The sequence below is a fragment of the Acomys minous genome, assembly GCF_964271855.1.
Source record: "Acomys minous genome assembly, chromosome: 14".
NCBI classification, from domain to species: Eukaryota; Metazoa; Chordata; class Mammalia; order Rodentia; family Muridae; genus Acomys; species Acomys minous.
The window spans coordinates 34,311,286-34,330,573 of NC_140496.1; the positions used below are offsets into that span (position 1 = coordinate 34,311,286).

A 19,288-nucleotide genomic window follows, 5' to 3' on the forward strand; every position below is an offset into this window, starting at 1 on the left:
AGATCAGATTAAAGGCCAGGTGCCTGCGAGCAACAGTTCCAGGAACGTTTTCCTGACTAACCTGATTTTCACAACTTCTTTCTCTCTCTGGAATTTCTCTCCTGCAATTAGAGCAGAGGTAAACATAGATACCTGCATGAGCACTCCAGAATTAGGTATCCATAGCAACCCTTGCTTACGCAAAAACCCATGCCTCTGTGCCTATATAAACTCTGTGAAAATTTTCAATAAATGGAGTTGATCAGAATCCAGACTTGCCTCCTTCTTCGTGTCTTTTATTCTGTCCTCATACAGGAAAATTCTCCTCCTGAGCATGAGTCGAACCCCGGCGGGCCGGGACACAGAGGGTTAAGTCCATGCCAGCTGAGTAATGGGCCATATATGTTATCTTCCTTGCTTCCAGGAGGAAGAAGGGCAAGTGCCTGCTGAGGGCCTTGATAGGAGCTGAGGCAAGCTCCAAGGTCCCAAGGCGTTGAAGGCGTGGTCACTGCACAACTAGGGAGGAGCAGGCAGCTGAGCAGCAGGAGCTGGAGTGGCTGGTCCTCCCTGGGGCAGGGTGAGAAGACAAAGGGGTTGAGTATAGGAGGACAGGCACAAGCGCTATGGAAATGAAAAGCTCTGCAGATCCGGAAAAGGACTGGCCCTGGGCTGGAAGCTTGGGCCAGGACCCCCTGTGCTGCTTCCCTTCTGCTCATGTCACTCAAGACTCACTAGCCAATCAGAGCCATGAGGCAGAATTGTCAGCAGGAAGAGGAGGAGAGTTATTCCTGGTCCCATGGTGCAGGTTCCACTCTAGCTGAGCAGGCTTTAATGGTTTGGAGTGATGTGCTGAGGGCAACTGCTGTGTGCTGTGAGGGGAGCTCCCGCTAGCTCCGAAGCCAAGACATGGTGAGCACAGGGTCACTGCCCACAACCAGGAGGAGCAGGCAGCTGAGCAGGGGGAGCTGGTGTGGCGGGTCCTCCCTGGGGTGGTCCTAGTCACTCTTTGGACCAGACTGTGGCCTCTGAATGGGGACTGCTCATTGTGTTCTATTAGTTTGCATAGATTGAGTCATTGTCGTTGGTTTCTATAGTCTTTATGTTAGCATGTATGCAGCCGGGCTGTACGCTGAAAAAGAAATCTCGCCATGCGGCAGATCCATACTAGTTTTTTGTTTGCTTGTTTGGTTGGTTGGTTTTTTTTTGTTTTTTGTTTTTGTTTTGTTTTGTTTTTTTAATGGGAAGGGAATACCGAGACAGTCTTTGGAGACTGACTAGAGAAGGAAATGGCTTGGGGAATGGGAGGGATTCCTTCTACAAGTCTTCTTAGTGCAGAAGGTGCAAGCTCATGTGCTGGAGTACAGGTGTGGTGGAAGGGATGGGAGGAATTCCCTCTACAAGTCTATCTCGCTCGTGTGCAGAAAGTGCACACGCATGCACACAAGGTGCCCACGTGCTTTAATACACCTGAATCCTGCGTGCTGGTGGTGGCTTGTTTCAGAAGACATGCTTCCTGGGCGGCTTTGTATTTTCCGTTTTCCCATGGTCATCAGTGCCTCTAGGGGTGGCTCCATTGTTGCGTGTTTACTAACACTGTATTTCTTCTTTTTTCTCTTTCTTTTCTGTTTCTGAGACAGAGTTTCTCTGGTTAGCGCTGGCTGTCCTGGACTCACTTTGTAGACCAGGCTGGCCAGGAGCTCACAGAGATCCTCCTGCCTCTGCCCCCCAGAGTGCTGGAATTGCAGGCGTGCACCACCACACCCTGCACACTGCTATCTTCACCCTTTTTTCATTCTGTGGAAAGTTGTTCAGTTTCCATGAGTTTCTAAGCTTTGTCCTATGTCTGTTGGTGATGGTGTGCCCCTTTAATCTGTGGTGGTCTGATATTTTGCAAGGTCACTACAACTTCTTTGTATCTTTTCAGACTTTCGCTTTGTTTGGGTATCATCAATTTCGGAGAAAGTTGCCTGAAATGCTGAGAAGGGGGTATATTCTTTTGTGTTTGGGTAGAATGTTTTGTAAATATCAATTGGATTGTTTTGGCTTTTAACTTTGGTTCCCTGGGGTAGTTCTCACTTTTGTTTTGTTTTTTCCTAAAGGACCGGTTTCTTGTTAAGAGTGAGATAGTGAAGTGTCCCACTATTAGTGCATGAAGGTCTATGGTGATTTAAGCTGCACTTTTCTTTTACAATGTTGGGTGCTCTGGTGTTGGGACATAGATGTTAAGAATGTAAAAGATATCATGGTAGACTTTTCTTTGTTGAATATGCAGTATCCTTCCCCATCTCAATGACTTTTTGTTTGAAGTGTATTTTTTAGATATTAACCTGGCCATAGCAGCTTGACTCTTAGATCCATTTGCTCAGAATCTCTTTTTGCCACCCTTTGCCTTGAGGCGATGTCTGTCCTTGCTGTTAAACTGTATTTGTTGTAGACAGTAGAAGGATGGATTCTGTTTTAGCCTCCATTCTGGAAGCCGGAGTCTTTTTCTTGGTAAGTTGAGGTCGTAGATATTGACAGATATCAATGAACAGTGATTATTAATCCCTGGTGTTTTGTTGTTGTTATTGGTGGTGGTTGTGGTGTGTGTGTGTGTATGTGTATGTCCCAAGTGTATTATATGTATGTACACCTTCCGTTCTTTTGGTTTTGCTAATGTGATTTTATTTATGTCCTGTGTCTTCATGGGTTTAGTTAATCTCCTTGAGTTGGATTTTTCTTTCTAGCACCCTATGTAAAGCTATATTTGTAGATAATTATTGTTAAATTTTGACTTTATCAGAGAATATATATATATATATATATATTTTTTTTTTTTTGGTTTTTCAAGACAGGGACTCTTTGTGTAGCCTTGGCTATCCTAGACTCACTTTGTAGACCAGGCAGGCCTCGAACTCACAGCGATCACCTGCCTCTGCCTACCAAGTGCTGGGATTAAAGGCGTGCGCCACCACCACGTGGCCTGAGAATATCTTATTTTGTCCATTTATGGTCATTTGATTTTAGGGTCTACATTGAGAGACAGGTGCAATTATAATACGTCAGCCTGTATGTGTTACTTGGTTGTTGTGTTTTACTCTCTGTTGCAGCTTTTCATATTCTTTCTCATGTCTAGTGTTTTTATTATTATGTGCCAAGGGGACTTTCTATTCTGGACCAATCCATTTGTTATTTTGCATGCTTCTTGTACCTTGAGAGTCATCTTCTTTTTTTTTTTTCTTGGTTTTTCGAGACAGGGTCTCTCTGTGTAGCCTTGGCTGTCCTGGACTCACTTTGTAGACCAGGCTGGCTTCGAACTCATAGCGATACTCCTGCCTCTGCCTCCCGAGTGCTGGGATTAAAGGCGTGCACCGCCACGCCCGGCACAGGAAATTTTTCTTTTTATGGATTTGTTAAAATATTTTCTGGACCTCTGAGGTGGTATTCTTTTCCTTCATCTCTTGCAATTAGTCATAGTATTGGTCTTCTCATAAGATGGCAGAGGCCCATGTTGTTTTGCGCCAGGAACTTAGGTTGGATCCGCTCTTATTTTTAATGATGTATCTGTGTCTGACTCTTGAGTGCTGGGAATAAAGGCCTTTGCCACCACGCCCAGCCTGAAGGTTTTTTCTTGTGCCTTCAGCTATGTTGGGATATTCAGGACCTGCTGTGATAGGATAGCTTGTCCTTGTTGGAGACACAGCTCCTGGCTGTTATTGATGATGCTCCTATGCTGGTATCTATGTATGTGGGTTTGACATGATTATTGTTGTGGGTGTTGATTTCTGGGTTTGTCTTGTAGAGGTGGGAGTACTGTTTCCGGGCTTGTGTTTGCTCCCTGGATATTCTGAGAGTGTCTTGGCTGAGTATTGGACTTTTTACTGTCCTGCTTGGCTGCTGTGTTCATGGAGAATGCTTGCTATTTTTAGAGGCTGGGAAAAAGGCGATCAGGGAGAAATGGCTTTAGGGATCCACAGGAGGAGTGGATGGGATAGAAGAAGCTGCCTCTGTTGTCCAGTCCAGTGCTTGGGGCAATTGTGAAGATCAAGGTCTGGGTGAGAAGATAAGGTTGTAGATCTGTTGACAGCCTACCTGGGGTTCGGGCAGGCATGGAATGTGGTTGATCAGGAATGTGCCTGCCCAGATAGGGGCTTGGACACAGAGATGAGGCAGTTGGGTATGGTCTGTGTTCTCTACAGGATACATGGAAAGTGGGGAGGAAGCTTTCCCTGGTATTCTGTACAGTGTGTGAGAATTGAGTCTGTGGTAACAGATAGTGGGATATCTTTGGACAGACTACGTGGTCTTCTGTCCATCAGGGCTTGTGGTTGAGCAGGGTGTGTGCGCCCATAGTTAGTGGCTCAGGCAAAGAGATGAGGTAGGAGGAGAAGGGCAGATGGGGATGGTCTGTGGTGATGACCGGAAGCATGGATGGGGGTGGGGGGAAGATGCATCTCAGGGGCAACGCTGAGAAGGGACTGGGTCCTGGGTCTCAGGTACCAGAGAGTGGTGAAGGTCTGGATGCATCCCACCTAGTCCCATGCACAATGTCTTCATAGTGAGCCATCATGTTCTCAGGGATCAATTATTTACCGCAATCAGCTCAGTCAGGGGGTTGTCAGGACAACAGGGTGGTAGGCTCTGACTCCAGATGCTTTTACTAACTTGACAAAAGCAGTTCTAATTGACCTTTCATTGGTCCTTGCCACGTTGTGGCCAGGGACAGTTGCATATATAGCTGGGTGTCACGGACAGGTCATAAAGGTTTTTCTTGGCAAAATTCCAGAGGCCTCCAACAATCCAACATGATCTCTAGACATCTAGAAAAACTGTGGAGGCTTTGACTGACAAAGTTCCAAGGATCTCGGGCTGATCACTACTGTCCCTAAATATCAGGTATCGTCCAAGTGTAAAGCTGTTTTAGAAATCTGGTATTTCTCCTAAAACTGGTTTTTTCACTCTATTCTTCGGCCCTTAGCAACTTCATGCAGGGAAAACTTTTTTCCATAGAGAATGTTGAAAGGGCATCTTGCCAACGCCTTGAGACAATGATAGTTTTTTGCTCTGACTGTGAGAACCCAAGCAGAAACTGCATGAAAGAAACTTAATACCTTGACATAACAGTACTTGGCTAGACACTGTTTCCTGTAGAAACATTTGTTTAGAAAATGCTGTGAGAGCCCTAGAAGGGTCTTGGATCATCATATTTTCAGATATTTTATGACAGAGGACCCCTGTCAGTTAGCCTAGGCTTGGATAGCACAGCTGTTGGTCTGAGACTGGAAGTAGGTCAAGTGTTTCTTTCAATAATATTTAGCTCAAGGTATGATGATGCTATGACCTTGTAAACACATTGGCTGTAGCCTGGGGAAATGTATGATTAAATTTTGCTCTGTATCATTTAAAAAATAAAGATCAGGTGATGCTGCCCATTGCTTTAAAAATGATTTTTTGAGCCTGGCGTGGTGGCGCACGCCTTTAATCCCAGCACTCGGGAGGCAGAGGCAGGTGGATTGCTGTGAGTTCGAGGCCAGCCTGGTCTACAAAGTGAGTCCAGGATGGCCAAGGCTACACAGAAAAACCCTGTCTCGAAAAAAAAATGTTTTTTATTGTTGTAGGTTACAGAACTTTTGTATTTCCTTGTAACTCTGTTGATTTTTGATTGCCCTACTGACTGTGAATGATGGGAAAAATCTTGATGTAATCAATAACAACAAATAATTGAACTTCATTTCAATAAAATTCTGGGATTGGCCCAAGGAGAGGGCAAGCAAGTAAGAGACATGAGAGAGTAAGCTAGAGTGAGATGGGGAACAGCAAGAGAGGGGGATAGATAGGGAATGGCAAGAGGGATAGGTAGATGGGTAACAGCAAGAAAGAAGTTAGTTAGCAGGACAGTAAGCAAGGAAGGTGATAGAAGTCAGACAGACAGCAAAGGAGACAGAGACGGAGACAGATAGAGAGGCAGAAGAAAAGTTCTCCTGGGCTTCAAGACCTTCAGCTTCTACCGCTTATGCCTGAGTATTTCCTTTTCCTCCGTTCCTCCCCATCTCTACAACTAGTTCCTCTAGCTAGTTGTTCAAACAACACTTGGTTTCCCTTAAACAAACTGCCTGCTCAGTTCTCCCTACTGCAGATCTACCTCTCTTCTCTCCTCTATGCAGTTCCTGGGGTTGGTCTGGGGTGCGGGGGCTGGGGAATGTCTGTGGATTAACAAGGCCTCAGAGTGTGCTGAACATAAACATAGTTTGTGGTCAACCTGACCCGATACAGAGAATTCTCCCAGCACTGAAGGCACAAACCCTTTTCCTAGAGTATAAACGTTATTTGTAATCAGTAGTTCTTGGTGAGCCTGACCTTGTCCAGAGAATTCTCCTGGACCAGGGTAGAGGTCTTTGTGCTAACAAGGAAGTGTAGCTGCTTGTCACAAAATGGAGTCTAAGTGCTCTTAATGGGGTCTCTTCAGGTGAGCTTATTCAGCAGTAAGACTCAGGAAACATAGTTGGCCTAGGTTAACAAACAGAGGGAGGAAGCCTCACAATTCCATCTGGGGAATCAATGTTCCTTTGCACCTTCACCTGTCTTTGTCTTCTGAAGATTTACTATATTATGTTATGAGTTCCGTGAGTTTTTGTTGGTTTGAAGAATTTCTGTGAGATAAAGAGTTTTCTCTTCTTGATCTTAGAGCCTCAAAATGTGCTCTTTTCGTGGCACATCTGTGTTTGCTAGTTTTTGCAATAATCAATGTTGATTGCTATGTTTAACACATTTTTTAAGGTTTTAAACACTTTCTGATATATTATTGCTGTGTGTCCTAATTAGGTTCATTTCAGAACATTTCAGTGTCTATAGTCATCAGTTGAAGGTGTGCCCCTACCAGAACAGCTGGTTGCTCTGTCAGTCAACAATTGTATTGATTCATCAACACAATTGATGTGGCAAGGCTCTTCCGATGAGAATGGCAATGTCCCTAAGCAAGTGGGCGTGGGCTGGATAAGGGAGCTGGCTGAGCATGGGACAGTGACCAGGCAAGAGAGAAAGCGAGGACACCATGTTTGCCCATAGTTATTTACTTTATTTATTTATTTATTTATTTATTTATTATGCATACAGTGCTCTACCTGCATGTACACCTGCAGGCTAGAAGAGGGCATCAGATCACATTATAGATGGCTCTGAGCCACCATGTGGTAGCTGGGAATTGAACTCTGGACTTTTGGAAGGAAGAACAGTCAGTGCTCTTAACCTCTAGCCATCTCTCCAGCCCTACTACATTTCTTTTTACATGAGTTTGTATCCTAAGCTCCTGAAAAAATGGGCTGTGATTCGAAAGAACCATCCAAAAACTTTTTGTTGCCTGAGTTGCTTTAGGTTAGAGAATTCAGTCAAAGCAGCAGAGTAGCAAGTTATTAAAAAAAAAAAAAAAGAGTGGTACGCAAATAGTGATGTTGCTGCTGGACAGACCTGATGATGCTCTCTTTTGGAGGAATATGGAAAACGTCAGGACTTGAAATGGCAAAAGGCTCAGAAATGTGTTTACAGAGTTTAATCAGCTGTTCTTGTAGGACGTGGAAGATAAGGAGTTTTGAGAGTAATGCAGACAAAGGAAGTCCAGGTCATAGGATTTCAGTAGAAAATAGACTCCATAATTCTGCAGCTAGTACTCATCTGTGTGATATTTTGGGCCAAAATGTTTCTTAATCTTCTCCTGCCTTGAGAAATTGAGTAAGGCAGGATAATTAAATAATGAGCTGATTTCCTAGATGGACTATTGACTCTTTGGATGATTTTTACTAGTGGCTCATTAAGGACCACAAGGTAAAAAAGTAACAAATGGTGTAGAAATAATCACTTGTCTGTGTTTTATGGGGAAAGAACAGCAGTAGGTTGTATCAGTGCAGTCCAATGCTGACACCGAGGCAGGAACTTTCAAGGAGGTGGTCACCATTCCAGGGCAGGCCCTTGCTCTGGATTGGAAGCCTAAGAAGATGCCCTAAGGGTGACACTTGATCCTCTTAAATCTTGAATTAAGGGAAGGGTAGGCCAAGTTATTTCTAGTCCCAGGAAGGAACTTCCTACAAAACCTGCTTTAACTGTGGTCCAAGGAAGGTATGAGCCATCCCAATATAGAAGCCAGATTGACAGGAGCACTCACCAATGCTATACCGTTCCTGGAAGGAAGAAGCTTCTTCCTCTGTGGTTTCAGTTCAGCACTATTCCTGCTGCCTATTTCCAGAGTCATAGCCCCAGTGAGGAGACTGTGAGAGTTCATTGCCTGAAGGCATAAGGATAAAAAAGCCTGGGTTGTATTTGGAGTTGAGTTAACTGAGCTATGAGAAGTCAGCCATGGAGAGATGCATGTAGGGAGTGGAAGTAACCAATCTGAGAGATGTGTGACCGGTTTCAGGGATAGGGACATCAAAACCCTTTGAGACTAAGCCGCATGTATCTGAGACAGAGATAGATGATTTGTGCTTTGCCTTCTATCATGGTTTCTTGCCTTGGTCCTATCTTCCCTCATTCAGCACACATTCCTCTATTTGGAATGGGAAGGGCTATTCTATGCCAGTGAAGATTAGAAAGTTATAGCTTGTTTTCTGAATTGACAAGATGTGGCCATCAAGAGATTGTCTTGAGAGTCAGAAGAGACTTTGGACATTTGAACAGTGTCCAGGCTGTTGGAGACTACTAGGATCATTAAAGTTGACTAAATGCATTTTCATCATGGGATGACCATGAGACCAAGGTGACAAGAGTCAGATGGAATAAAAACACAAACACTCCCAGAAAGGATGATGTCTTTGCACACTTGTTTGTGAGTTGTGGGTTATGGGAGGAGCTTATGGAAGTTTTTGTAGTCGGACCCTCTCTAGATTCCTTATTGGGGATGTGACTTGAGTGTCTGTGGACTCACCACACTTCCTGTCTTCCTGTCTACTGTGTTGTGGTTGAAACTCATCATTTCCTTCTCAAGCCCTCACCATTGTAGACTATTCCTAAATGACATAAAATACAGTAGATGCAATTGCTGTTCAGTGCTAAGCTAATTTGCTAGCCGAAAGTTGTTCTAATGTTAGTTTTGTTGTTGTTTTTGAAGACAAAGTTTCTCTATACATAGACCAGGCAGGCCTCCAGCTTAGAGGTCCACCTGACTCTCTCCAGAGTGCTGGGATTAGATGTAGGCCAACTTTGCTGGCTTTTGGTTTCTTTTCATGTTATATTAGTGTCTGATGTGCCTGGAATGTAGGGTCTTGTACTTGTCAAACATATGCTGTTTGCTGACCTTCATCCATATGTTGGATATTGAAGCTTGGTGGAGACTATATATTCTCTTTCTCAGGATGGCATGTGTTCATGACATTAATACACCCTGAGCGTTCTGAGTTGTTAGATTGCAGGGGTGTGGCATTCTTCCTACATGTTGTGTTTGTCTTGAAATTTTTTGATGAATATGAGTCTTTGCCTATGAGCATGATTATGCAATGCAGGCTTTGATCTTTTTAAAGCCTGCTTTAGAGCTGGAGGGATGGCTCAGTGGTTAAGAGCACCACCTGCTCTTCCAAACTTCCTGTGTTCAATTTCCAGCAACCACATGGTAGCTCCCAACCGTCTGTAATGTGAGGTAATGCCCTCTTCTGTCCTGCAAGTGTACATGCAGGCACAACACTGTATTCATAATAATTTTTTAAAATTATTTTTAAATTATTAAATTATTAAAAAATTTAGAATTTAAAAATTCTACTTTATTTGGGGTTCATTAATGCCTCTCTCACCCTTTCAACCCAGCACCTCACATTAGGAGAGAAAAGGGCTGATAGGAACTATGGAGGTCACCTTCTTACACTCAGCTCCTTGGAGGGAGGTTCCACTCTTAGCTATCAGGATTCCAGCTGGTGCCTGAAACAGCAAACCCAACATTCAGCAAACGTGAGTGCAATGGCAACAACGGAAACCTGGAAGGGTTCTCAGGACTGTATCTCTCTAAGAGCATCTCAAAGCAGGAGCAACTCTGAGCAGCCAGGCAATATAAAGCAATGCAAAAGGGATTGATCTTTCGTATTTGGACTATATTTACTCTCCCATAGTCCATGAAGGATGTTATTCAAATGGCAAAGAACATTTCCCCACATGAGGCCGTTCTTTTCCTAATAGACATACAGCAAACACCCTCACACAAGACAGTTTCACATTCCACGCTTGGGATCAAAACAAAAACATGTTTACAGTGCACCCCATGTGTGCCGGGACTTCACAGTAGTCAGTAGGTGGCCACAGAACTCGTGAACTTGGAATAATGGGTAGTTGTGAGCAGCCATGTAAGTACGGGCCATTGAAGCTAATTATTTGCAAGATCATCAAGATCTCTGAACTGCAGAGACATCTCTCCTGCCCCTGTTACTCATTTAATACCAACCCTTGCAGCCAGGTGTGGTGGAGCACACCTTTAATCCCATCCCTCAAGGAGGCAGAGGCAGGTGGATTGCTATGTGTTTGAGGCCAGCTTGGTCTAAAGAAGGAAGAACAGAACAGTGAAGGCTACACAGAAAATACCTGTCTCGGAAAAAAAAAAAGGAAAAAGGAAATCAACATTTATATTGCTAATATTTTATCTTGTTGTGTTTGAGGTGGAAGCAAAGAAAACTCACTATAGCTAGAACAACTGAAAATGAAACCTTTATTTCCTGAGCACAGGGATGCGGCCACATTGGGATCTTAACTGCATCCTTGAACAGAGACTGTACAATATTTTTAAAGAATGGGGGAAAAGGTGGAGGAGGGGAACCAGAACATTGTCCAATCATATTTTGATTCAGGGGTTGAGCCAGGAAGTTTCCATCAATCAGGACAGGAGTGGCCTTCTGGACCTGGGAACATGAACCTGATTGGCCCTGCCCTCAAGATGGAGAAGTTGTCCTTGAGTACCAGGCTTGGTCAGGATGTAGGCAGAAGCTATAGTAGGGAGGAAACACATGGGAACGGAGGTGAGCTTTCTCTTGAAGGCTGTATTCACAATGCGGCAATTTTTACCTTAACTGTTTGGACCAAGAAACATTTATTATTGAAACTAGAAGGAATTTACTGTAGGGGGTTTCCAACAGAATGGGGGCAGCATGGAGATGCTCTAGGCCCCTCAACCTTATGGGTAGAGTCTGAAAACAAAAATGAGAGTAGTGATAATTAGTTTCTTTGCCTGGTTCCCAAAAATCTGTTCCTGTGTAGCATGCATTTGTTGTTAGTACGATCTTATCAGTGTTACAGTTTAAGCTGGGCACTTCAGGAATCTGTCAGATGAATACAGAACTAGAGTGAGTGTGCAGTTCTTTGTAGGAACTTCAGTAAAGTCCTCTGGGGTCTTTCTGTTTCATTCCTTGATTTTTGTAGGAGTCAGGTCTTAATAACTACCTCTGTGTGTCCCTGAGCTCATGGCATAGACCAGTCTGTCATCCAACTCAATGAGATGAACATGCCTCTGCCTCCTGAGTACTCTTATTAAAGGGATGAGCCAGTACAACCAGCTTGTCCTTTTTTCTTTTCTTTTGTTTTGTTTTTAGTCTTTAGTAATAGTTCATACAGTTTCTCTGATGTGGGCTCAGTACTGTTGATGTTTCTTACCCCCACCCACCTCTCTCTCTCTCTCTCTCTCTCTCTCTCTCTCTCTCTCTCTCTCTCTCTCTCTCTTTATCTGTTAATTTTGATTTCTCTTGAAAGGCTATATCCTATTCAAAGAGTTCAGAAATGATAGAGGAGATTCTTATTCACTTTCCTAGGTGACCTAAGTCACCTAACATGACTTGGTGAGGACATTAGAGCTTCTGTGTCAGAAAATAAGTGAACGAAGCCCAGAATGATATGAATTCTATGTCAGAGAATTATGCATTTCCAGTGTGGTCACTATCATGCTTCCTGTTGTACACATGTATGGGACATTTTAGGGTGCAGTGAACTTGGATGATGTGCATGTGAACTTCACTCGGGAAGAGTGGGCTTTGCTGGATCCTTCCCAGAAGAATCTCTACAAAGATGTGATGCTGGAGACCTATTGGAATCTCACCACTATAGGTAAGACTGTGACAAAATTTTTTGTTTTCAATTTTTAAAATACAGGGCAACTGTTTCTTTAGTATTGATGTTGTTTTGTAATTTGAATTGAAACCGAGGAGGGATGAGGTGATTAAGTCAGGCATGGTTGTCTGATTCACTGAAGGGAGTATGGTAAGTTTGACCTAATTTCCAAAGATATATCATATATTTTCTGGTACTATGTTTTAGGATACAATTGGGAAGACCACACTATTGAAGAACAGTGTCAAAGATCTAGGAGATATGAAAGGTAAATCTCATGTGCAAGCTGATATGAATATGCCTCCCAAGAAAATTTAATATGTCCTGTGTATTTTAAAGGAAAGCACTGCTTTATGTGTATTGGGGATGAATACATTCTCACAAAACCATGTCCCTCAACGTCTTTGTGTGTGTGTGTGTGTGTGTGTGTGTGTGTGTGTGTGTGTGTGTGTGTGTGTATGTGTTGCAAGAATGGGTTTCTCTGTGTATCCTTGGCTGTTCTAGATTCACTTTGTAGACCAAGCAAACTAGCCTGGAACTCACAGCACTCTGCCTGCCTCTGCCTCCCAAGTGCTGGGATTAAAGGTGTATGCCCCCACATCTGGCCCCCTTAGTGTCATACCATGTTATACGTGTAGCATGTATCTCAATGTGCACAGAAAGTACACCTATGGGAGAAGTGATAAGTATATGTTCAAAACTTTCTAATGAGCACATAGTCTAGAGTAAAGCAGTTTAGTGAGGGGACAGTTTGTGAGAGTCAAGAAGGTTGTTGTGGAGAAAACTTAATCCCTACACCACATGTCTATGAGGAACAAACATCAAAGTGTGTGACTGCAATGTGGAGCCCTTTCTCTTGTTATTCTTTTTCTAATAGCTATATCTTATGTCACAATGGATACAGGCCATGTGAGCAAAGCGGTATTAAAAGAAGCACCGTACCTCTGTGTCCCAGAACAAACAGAAGCTATGTAGTAGTCACCACTTTTGAGTAGACTTTCTGAATGTGATGCAAGTTTTCAGTTCACTGGTTTTCCAACTTCGTTACAACCATCCAGAGACTCTCAATGCAGCAAATCCCTATGAGTACTAGGAATGTGGAGATTCTTTTTGTTCTGGTTCACCTTGTTAATGTATGACTCACACCTTAGGGAATTTTATGAATGGAATCAATGTGGGAAAGCTCTGAGTTCTTTTTGTTTTCTTTAAGTACATGAAAACCTATAGAAAAAGGATGCTACAAACGTGAACCATGTAATAAATGCTGTTACCATCACAGTTATCTTCAAAGTCTCAAAACAACCCCCAAAGAAGGGGAGCACCATAAATGTAAACAAAGTGATAAGATCTGATTCTTTTTTATCATTAGACCAAACTCTAAAATTTATTTTACAGATAAAATGATTCATAAGTGTACTGAAAGTGATAAATTCTCAAATGTGCCCATTATCTTTGCAGGAACGAGGGAAATCAAACGGGAGAAAAACCCTTCGAATATCCTGTATGTGATAAAGCCTTTACATATCACAGTCATCCTCAAAGACTTGAAAGAGTTGATACTGGAGAGAAACTGTATGAATGTACCCAGTGTGATGAATCCTTTACACATCAAACTAATGTCCGAAAGCATAAAAGAGCGCACACTGGAGAGAAACCCTATGAATGTAAGCAATGTGGTAAAGCCTTTGCACAGCACATTCATCTTCAAATTCATGAAAGAACACATACTGGAGAGAAACCCTATGAATGTAAGCAGTGTGGTAAAGCCTTTGCACAGCACAGTAATCTTCAAAGTCATGAAAGAACACATACTGGAGTGAAACCCTATGAATGTAAGCAATGTGGTAAAGCCTTTGCACATCATAGGAGTCTTCAAAATCATAAAAGAACACACAGTGGAGAGAAACCCTATGAATGTAAACAATGTGGTAAAGCCTTTGCCCAACACAGTCATCTTAATAATCATGAAAGAACACATACTGGAGAGAAACCCTATGAATGTAAGCAATGTGGTAAAGCCTTTGCACAGCACATTCATCTTCAAATTCATGAAAGAACACATACTGGAGAGAAACTCTATGAATGTAAGCAATGTGGTAAAGCCTTTGCACATCAGTGTAGTCTTCAAAAACATAAAAGAACACACAGTGGAGAGAAACCCTATGAATGTAAACAATGTGGTAAAGCCTTTGCACAGCACATTCATCTTCAAATTCATGAAAGAACACATACTGGAGAGAAACCCTATGAATGTAAGCAATGTGGTAAAGCCTTTGCACAGCACATTCATCTTCAAATTCATGAAAGAACACATACTGGAGAGAAACCCTATGAATGTAAACAATGTGGTAAAGTCTTTGCACATCAGTGTAGTCTTCAAAAACATAAAAGAACACACAGTGGAGAGAAACCCTATGAATGTAAACAATGTGGTAAAGCCTTTGCACAGTACAGTTATCTTCAAAGTCATGAAAGAACACACACTGGAGAGAAACCCTACGAATATTAGGAATGTGGTAAAGCCTTTGCCCAATACAGTGTTCTTAAAATTCATGAAGGAACACATACTGGGGAGAAACCCTATGAATGTAAGCAATGTGGTAAAGCCTATGCACAGTACAGTTATCTTCTAAGTAGTGAAGGAACACATAGTGAAATGAGACCCTATGAATGTAAGCAATGTGGTAAAGCCTTTGCACGGTAGAGTTATCTTCAAAATCATGAAAGAACACACTGGAAGAAAACCATATGAATGTAAACAATGTGGTAAAGCCTTTGCACAGCACCGTGATTTCAAAGGCATAAAAAAACATGTACTGGAGAGAAACCCTATGAATGTAAGCAATGTGGTAAAGCCTTTGCTCAACAAAGTCATCTTCAAAGTCATGAAAGAACACATACTGCAGAGAAACCCTATGAATGTAATCAATGTGGTAAAGCCTTTGCACAATACAGTAATTTCCAAATACATAAAGGAATACACAGTGGAGAGAAGCCGTATTAATATAAGCAGTGTTGTAAATGCTTTGCATATCTCATAGTCTCCACGTACATAAAAGAGCACACACTGGAGAGAAAATCCATGAATGTAAGCAATGTGCTAAAGCCTTTTATGTCACAGTGATTTTCAAAGGCATGAGAGAACACACACTGGAAGCAAATCCTGTGAACGTATCCAATATCGTAATGACATTGCACACTATAATAGTTTCCAATTACATTTTGAAAACTGATGTGGCCAATTCAGAAAAGTGTGAATAAGGTCACTGCATTTAAGAAGCATATTAAAATACTTGATTGTGTAGGTATGTCATTCATTGTATATAGGTCTTATAATTCATAAACAAATACCCTGTGTCTCAAAAAAAATTTGTTATATATTTGAAGTTAAGCAAGGTAAGGATTGTGTTTAAACTATTATAAACAGTACTGTGTTAAAAAGACCATGCTGACTTTGTATATTTAGTACTATGAATGGATTGGTTGGGATTTGGTGTTGTAGAGCTCACATGTTTGCACTCAGGGCTTTATTTCCTCTGGCAGAATTACTTTATTAAAGTGACCCTTTATTTTCTAAAGTAACATGTTGGTGCATTTTCTCTGTTGCTTCTAGCCAAGCGCTTTCAGTCCGGCAGTCAGCAAGATCACATGGTGTGAATGTTGTTGCCATCCTTCTGTAAATAGTGAGTTGTTCATTAGCTGTGCACTGCTTCTGTCTGTCTTAATGCTGGCATTAAGATCATAAGCCTCTTTTCCCCAGTAGTGTAGCCTTTGAAAACTACTTTAAGTTATTGATGCATTTCATATTTTTGCACAATCTATATTTCAAATTACATCCCTTCATCATTTTTCTTAATTCATTTAGATTAAATCCATACAGCTAAAATGCCATTAGCTGTAATGTAATATGTTTAATTTAGTTTCAAAATCAAGTTCTGTGTAGTAAAAAAAAAAAAGTCTCCCAATATATAAATTAACTCATAGCAGAGAGAAACCTAATGAAAATCTCCAATGTGGTAGAAAGTTTGCATATCACTGTCATTTTCTTTTTCTTTTTCTTTTTGTTTTTGTTTTTGTTTTTGTTTTTGTTTTTCGAGACAGAGTTTCTCTGTGTAGGCTTGGCAATCCTGGACTCACTTTGTAGACCAGGCTGGCCTCGAACTCACAGCGATCCACCTGCCTCTGCCTCCGAGTCCTGGGATTAAAGGTGTGCGCCACCATGCCCGGCATCACTGTCATTTTAAAAGGCATAAAGGAATACATATTGGAGAAAAGCCCTATCGATGCGGTAAACCCTTTGCATGTCACAGTAGTCTCTCAATACATAAAAGAACACACATTGGAGAGAAACCCTATGAATGTAACCAATGTGGTAAAGCCTTTGCATATCGCAGGCGTCTTCAAAAACATGAAGGAATTCATACTGGAGAGAAACATGAGTGTAATGAATATGATGAAGCTTTTGTACATTCCATCATGAATGAATTCATAAGGAAGAACAACCTAATGAAAGTATTTAAATGGTGAACCCGCTGTACATTTCTATAGTGCTCATCATCATGAAAGAAGTTGTACTGGAGAGAAGTTCTGTGAATGGAAAGAATGAGGTAAGGCCTTTGTGTTATGGGGTCTACTGAGATCCAACACAACTCACACCCCCAAGTCAATGAAACACACAAGAGTGTATAGCAATCAAGGCACTACTGATTGATCAGGGCCACTGAACATACATGGGAGCTGAACTACAACACACAGACCTCTACCCCTGAGTGAGAACGTTAGAGAGCTTTTAAACTTGAAAACCATAATCATCTGAGGCAAGTTACAGCTACAGTTCCCACCCATCAGGATTTAGGGAGAAGGTCTTTCCTTATGCGGGTGATCTATGTCAACTGAAACCAAATGTAGGTTTTACAGTCTAAACAATCATACCCATTTGGGTTTTTTGTTGTTGTTTTTGTTTGTTTGTTTGGTGTGTGTGTGTGTGTGTGTGTGTGTGTGTGTGTGTGTGTGTGATTAACAAGAGGCATTGTGTTTTGAGGAATAAAAGATGAGTAAGAGTGGGGCTGGAGAGATGGCTCAGAGGTTAAGAGCACTGTCTGTTCTTCCAGAGGTCCTGAGTTCAATTCCCAGCAACCACATGGTGGTTCACAACCATCTATAATGTGATCTGATGCCCTCTTCTGGCCTGCAGGGGTACAAGCAGGCAGAGCACTGTATATGTCAAAAATAAATCTTATTTTAAAAAAAGATGAGTAAGAGAAGCTGTGATTAGGAGGAGTCATTACTCCTCCCTCCAGTGGAGTCTGTATTACAAATACTACACAGGCCTGAGGCCACGACCCTTCAAAAGGTGAGAGAGTCCTGGACTGGCGCTTATGTTTCTGCCAGGAGAAAACCTGAAGTTCTTTTCCCTCATTGTGCTGGAATCTGTTCTTTCTTATTACCTCTACTGCACTCCCAAATCCGGACATTTTACCAGCAGTGTTACTTTGAGACAACCTGGCTCTGACTCGCGATTGCAGCCAGGAGCTGCCCAGGTCCAGAGTAGTTCTGCTTCACTTCCTCGTATTGAAAGAGGCATAAGTAGACATTAATCATTACCTAATAAGTTATATTATGGCTTACAAAGAAAGAGTGGATTTCAAAAATTCCAAATCATGATGCTCAGATGTGAGATGATGGAACTAAAGAAAAGGAAAAAACTGTCTTGGCACACAGGTGCTAGGCACAGGTTTCGTTAGGGGTAGAACGTTGACCCTGGACAAAGGGAACACATACATATTGATCCTAAGCCAATAACGTAGAAGTGATGATGTCTTTGCTGTGTGTTCATTCAAAGTTGTAGTTCAAAAGATGACAACACAACAACTTTGCATTCTGCACCTGAACTGTGTGTGCCTGATTGCTCACTGACTTCCTTGAACCTGCTCTGTGGGAAAATGTAACCACAAGCCCCCATGCTTTTGAGATGCATGTTTAACAACTTAGACTACATAGCTGCAGACACAAACTCAATTTTGAGTTGCTCTGTTTGTCACTTGCCCATCTCTGTTCACCAATGCTTCAAGACCTCCCATTCCCATGGTCCGATCCCAGACAGAGCCTCAGTGAGGCACAAAGATGTCTAATGGTATCTGTTCAGCTATTGTGAAGTCCACAGCTCTGCTAGGATCTGGGAACTTGAGCTTAGTTTCAACTGATGATTAAATGGAGGCTGTGTTGGTTAGTATTGTGTTGCAACTTGTCACAAGCTAGTGTCATCAGACATGAAGAACCTCAGTTGAGAAAATACCTCCATGGGATCCAGCTGTAAGGCAATTTCTCTGTTAGTGATCAATGGGGGAAAGTCCATTGTGGATGTTGCCCTCTTTGGGCTGGTGGTCCTGGCTTCTCAAAGAAGGCAGCTGAGCAGGCCGAGGAAAGCAAGCAACTAAGCAGCTGTCCTCCATGTCCTCTGCATAAGCTCCTGCCTCCAGTTTCCAGCCCTGCTTGAGTTCCATGCCTGATTGCCCCAGTGATAGAATATAATCTGGAGGTGTACCCTGAATAAACTCTTTTCTTACCACTTGCTTTTTAGTCATGTTGTTTCTTTGCAGCAATAGTAACATTAGGGAAGACAGAGGCTGACAACAAAAAAGCAATACTTAAAACAGGCTTTTCCCTCCTTGTTCCCAACATTTGTATGCCATTGTATTCTTCAAATAAATAAAAGAACATATATTGGAGAGAAACCCTATAAACATAATCAATGCGGTAAAGCCTTTTCACAGCACCCTTACCTACTAATGCAGAAAGAACATATAGTGGAGATGTGTGCATAGGAATAAGTGAAGTGGTAAAGTCTTTGCATGTAGCAGTAGTCTTGGCAATATTGAGAAGAGGCTGTGCTGCAGAGAAAACCCATAATTGTAGTCGGTGTGATAATATTTTGCACATCATGGTTTCTGTACACAATATTAAAATCTTTACTGTGCTCACACCTTTAATCCCAGCACTTGGGAGTCAGAAGCAGGTTGATCATTGTGAATTTGAGGCCACTCTGGTCTACAAAATGAGTCTCCCATAGCCAAGGCTACACAGAGAAACCCTGTGTCGAAAAACCAAAAGCAGAAACAAACACAAAACCTTTAGTGTGTAATCAGTGTGTTAAAGCCTTTGCATATCACAGTGTTTTTGAGGACCTGAAAAGATTCCTACTGTCAGGAGTCTATGACTAGAAAGTATTTGGTAAGACCTTCAGCGTACAGACTTCCATTGAGTTACA

General features: G+C 42.1%; 2 protein-coding genes across 2 annotated transcripts in view; both read left to right on the forward strand.

The window, feature by feature from the left end:
- The window catches only part of LOC311583834 (uncharacterized protein), a 249,954-nt gene that overhangs the window by 38,339 nt on the left and 192,327 nt on the right, over nt 1–19,288 (forward strand). The window lies entirely within an intron of this gene.
- LOC311583839 (uncharacterized protein) lies at nt 969–15,599 on the forward strand. Its single transcript, XM_084757757.1, has 4 exons — nt 969–1,343; nt 11,892–12,018; nt 12,229–12,289; nt 13,480–15,599. The coding sequence occupies exons 1-4, from the start codon at nt 1,266–1,268 to the stop codon at nt 14,528–14,530; spliced, it is 1,317 nt and encodes a 438-aa protein (XP_084613883.1). The 5' UTR covers nt 969–1,265; the 3' UTR covers nt 14,531–15,599.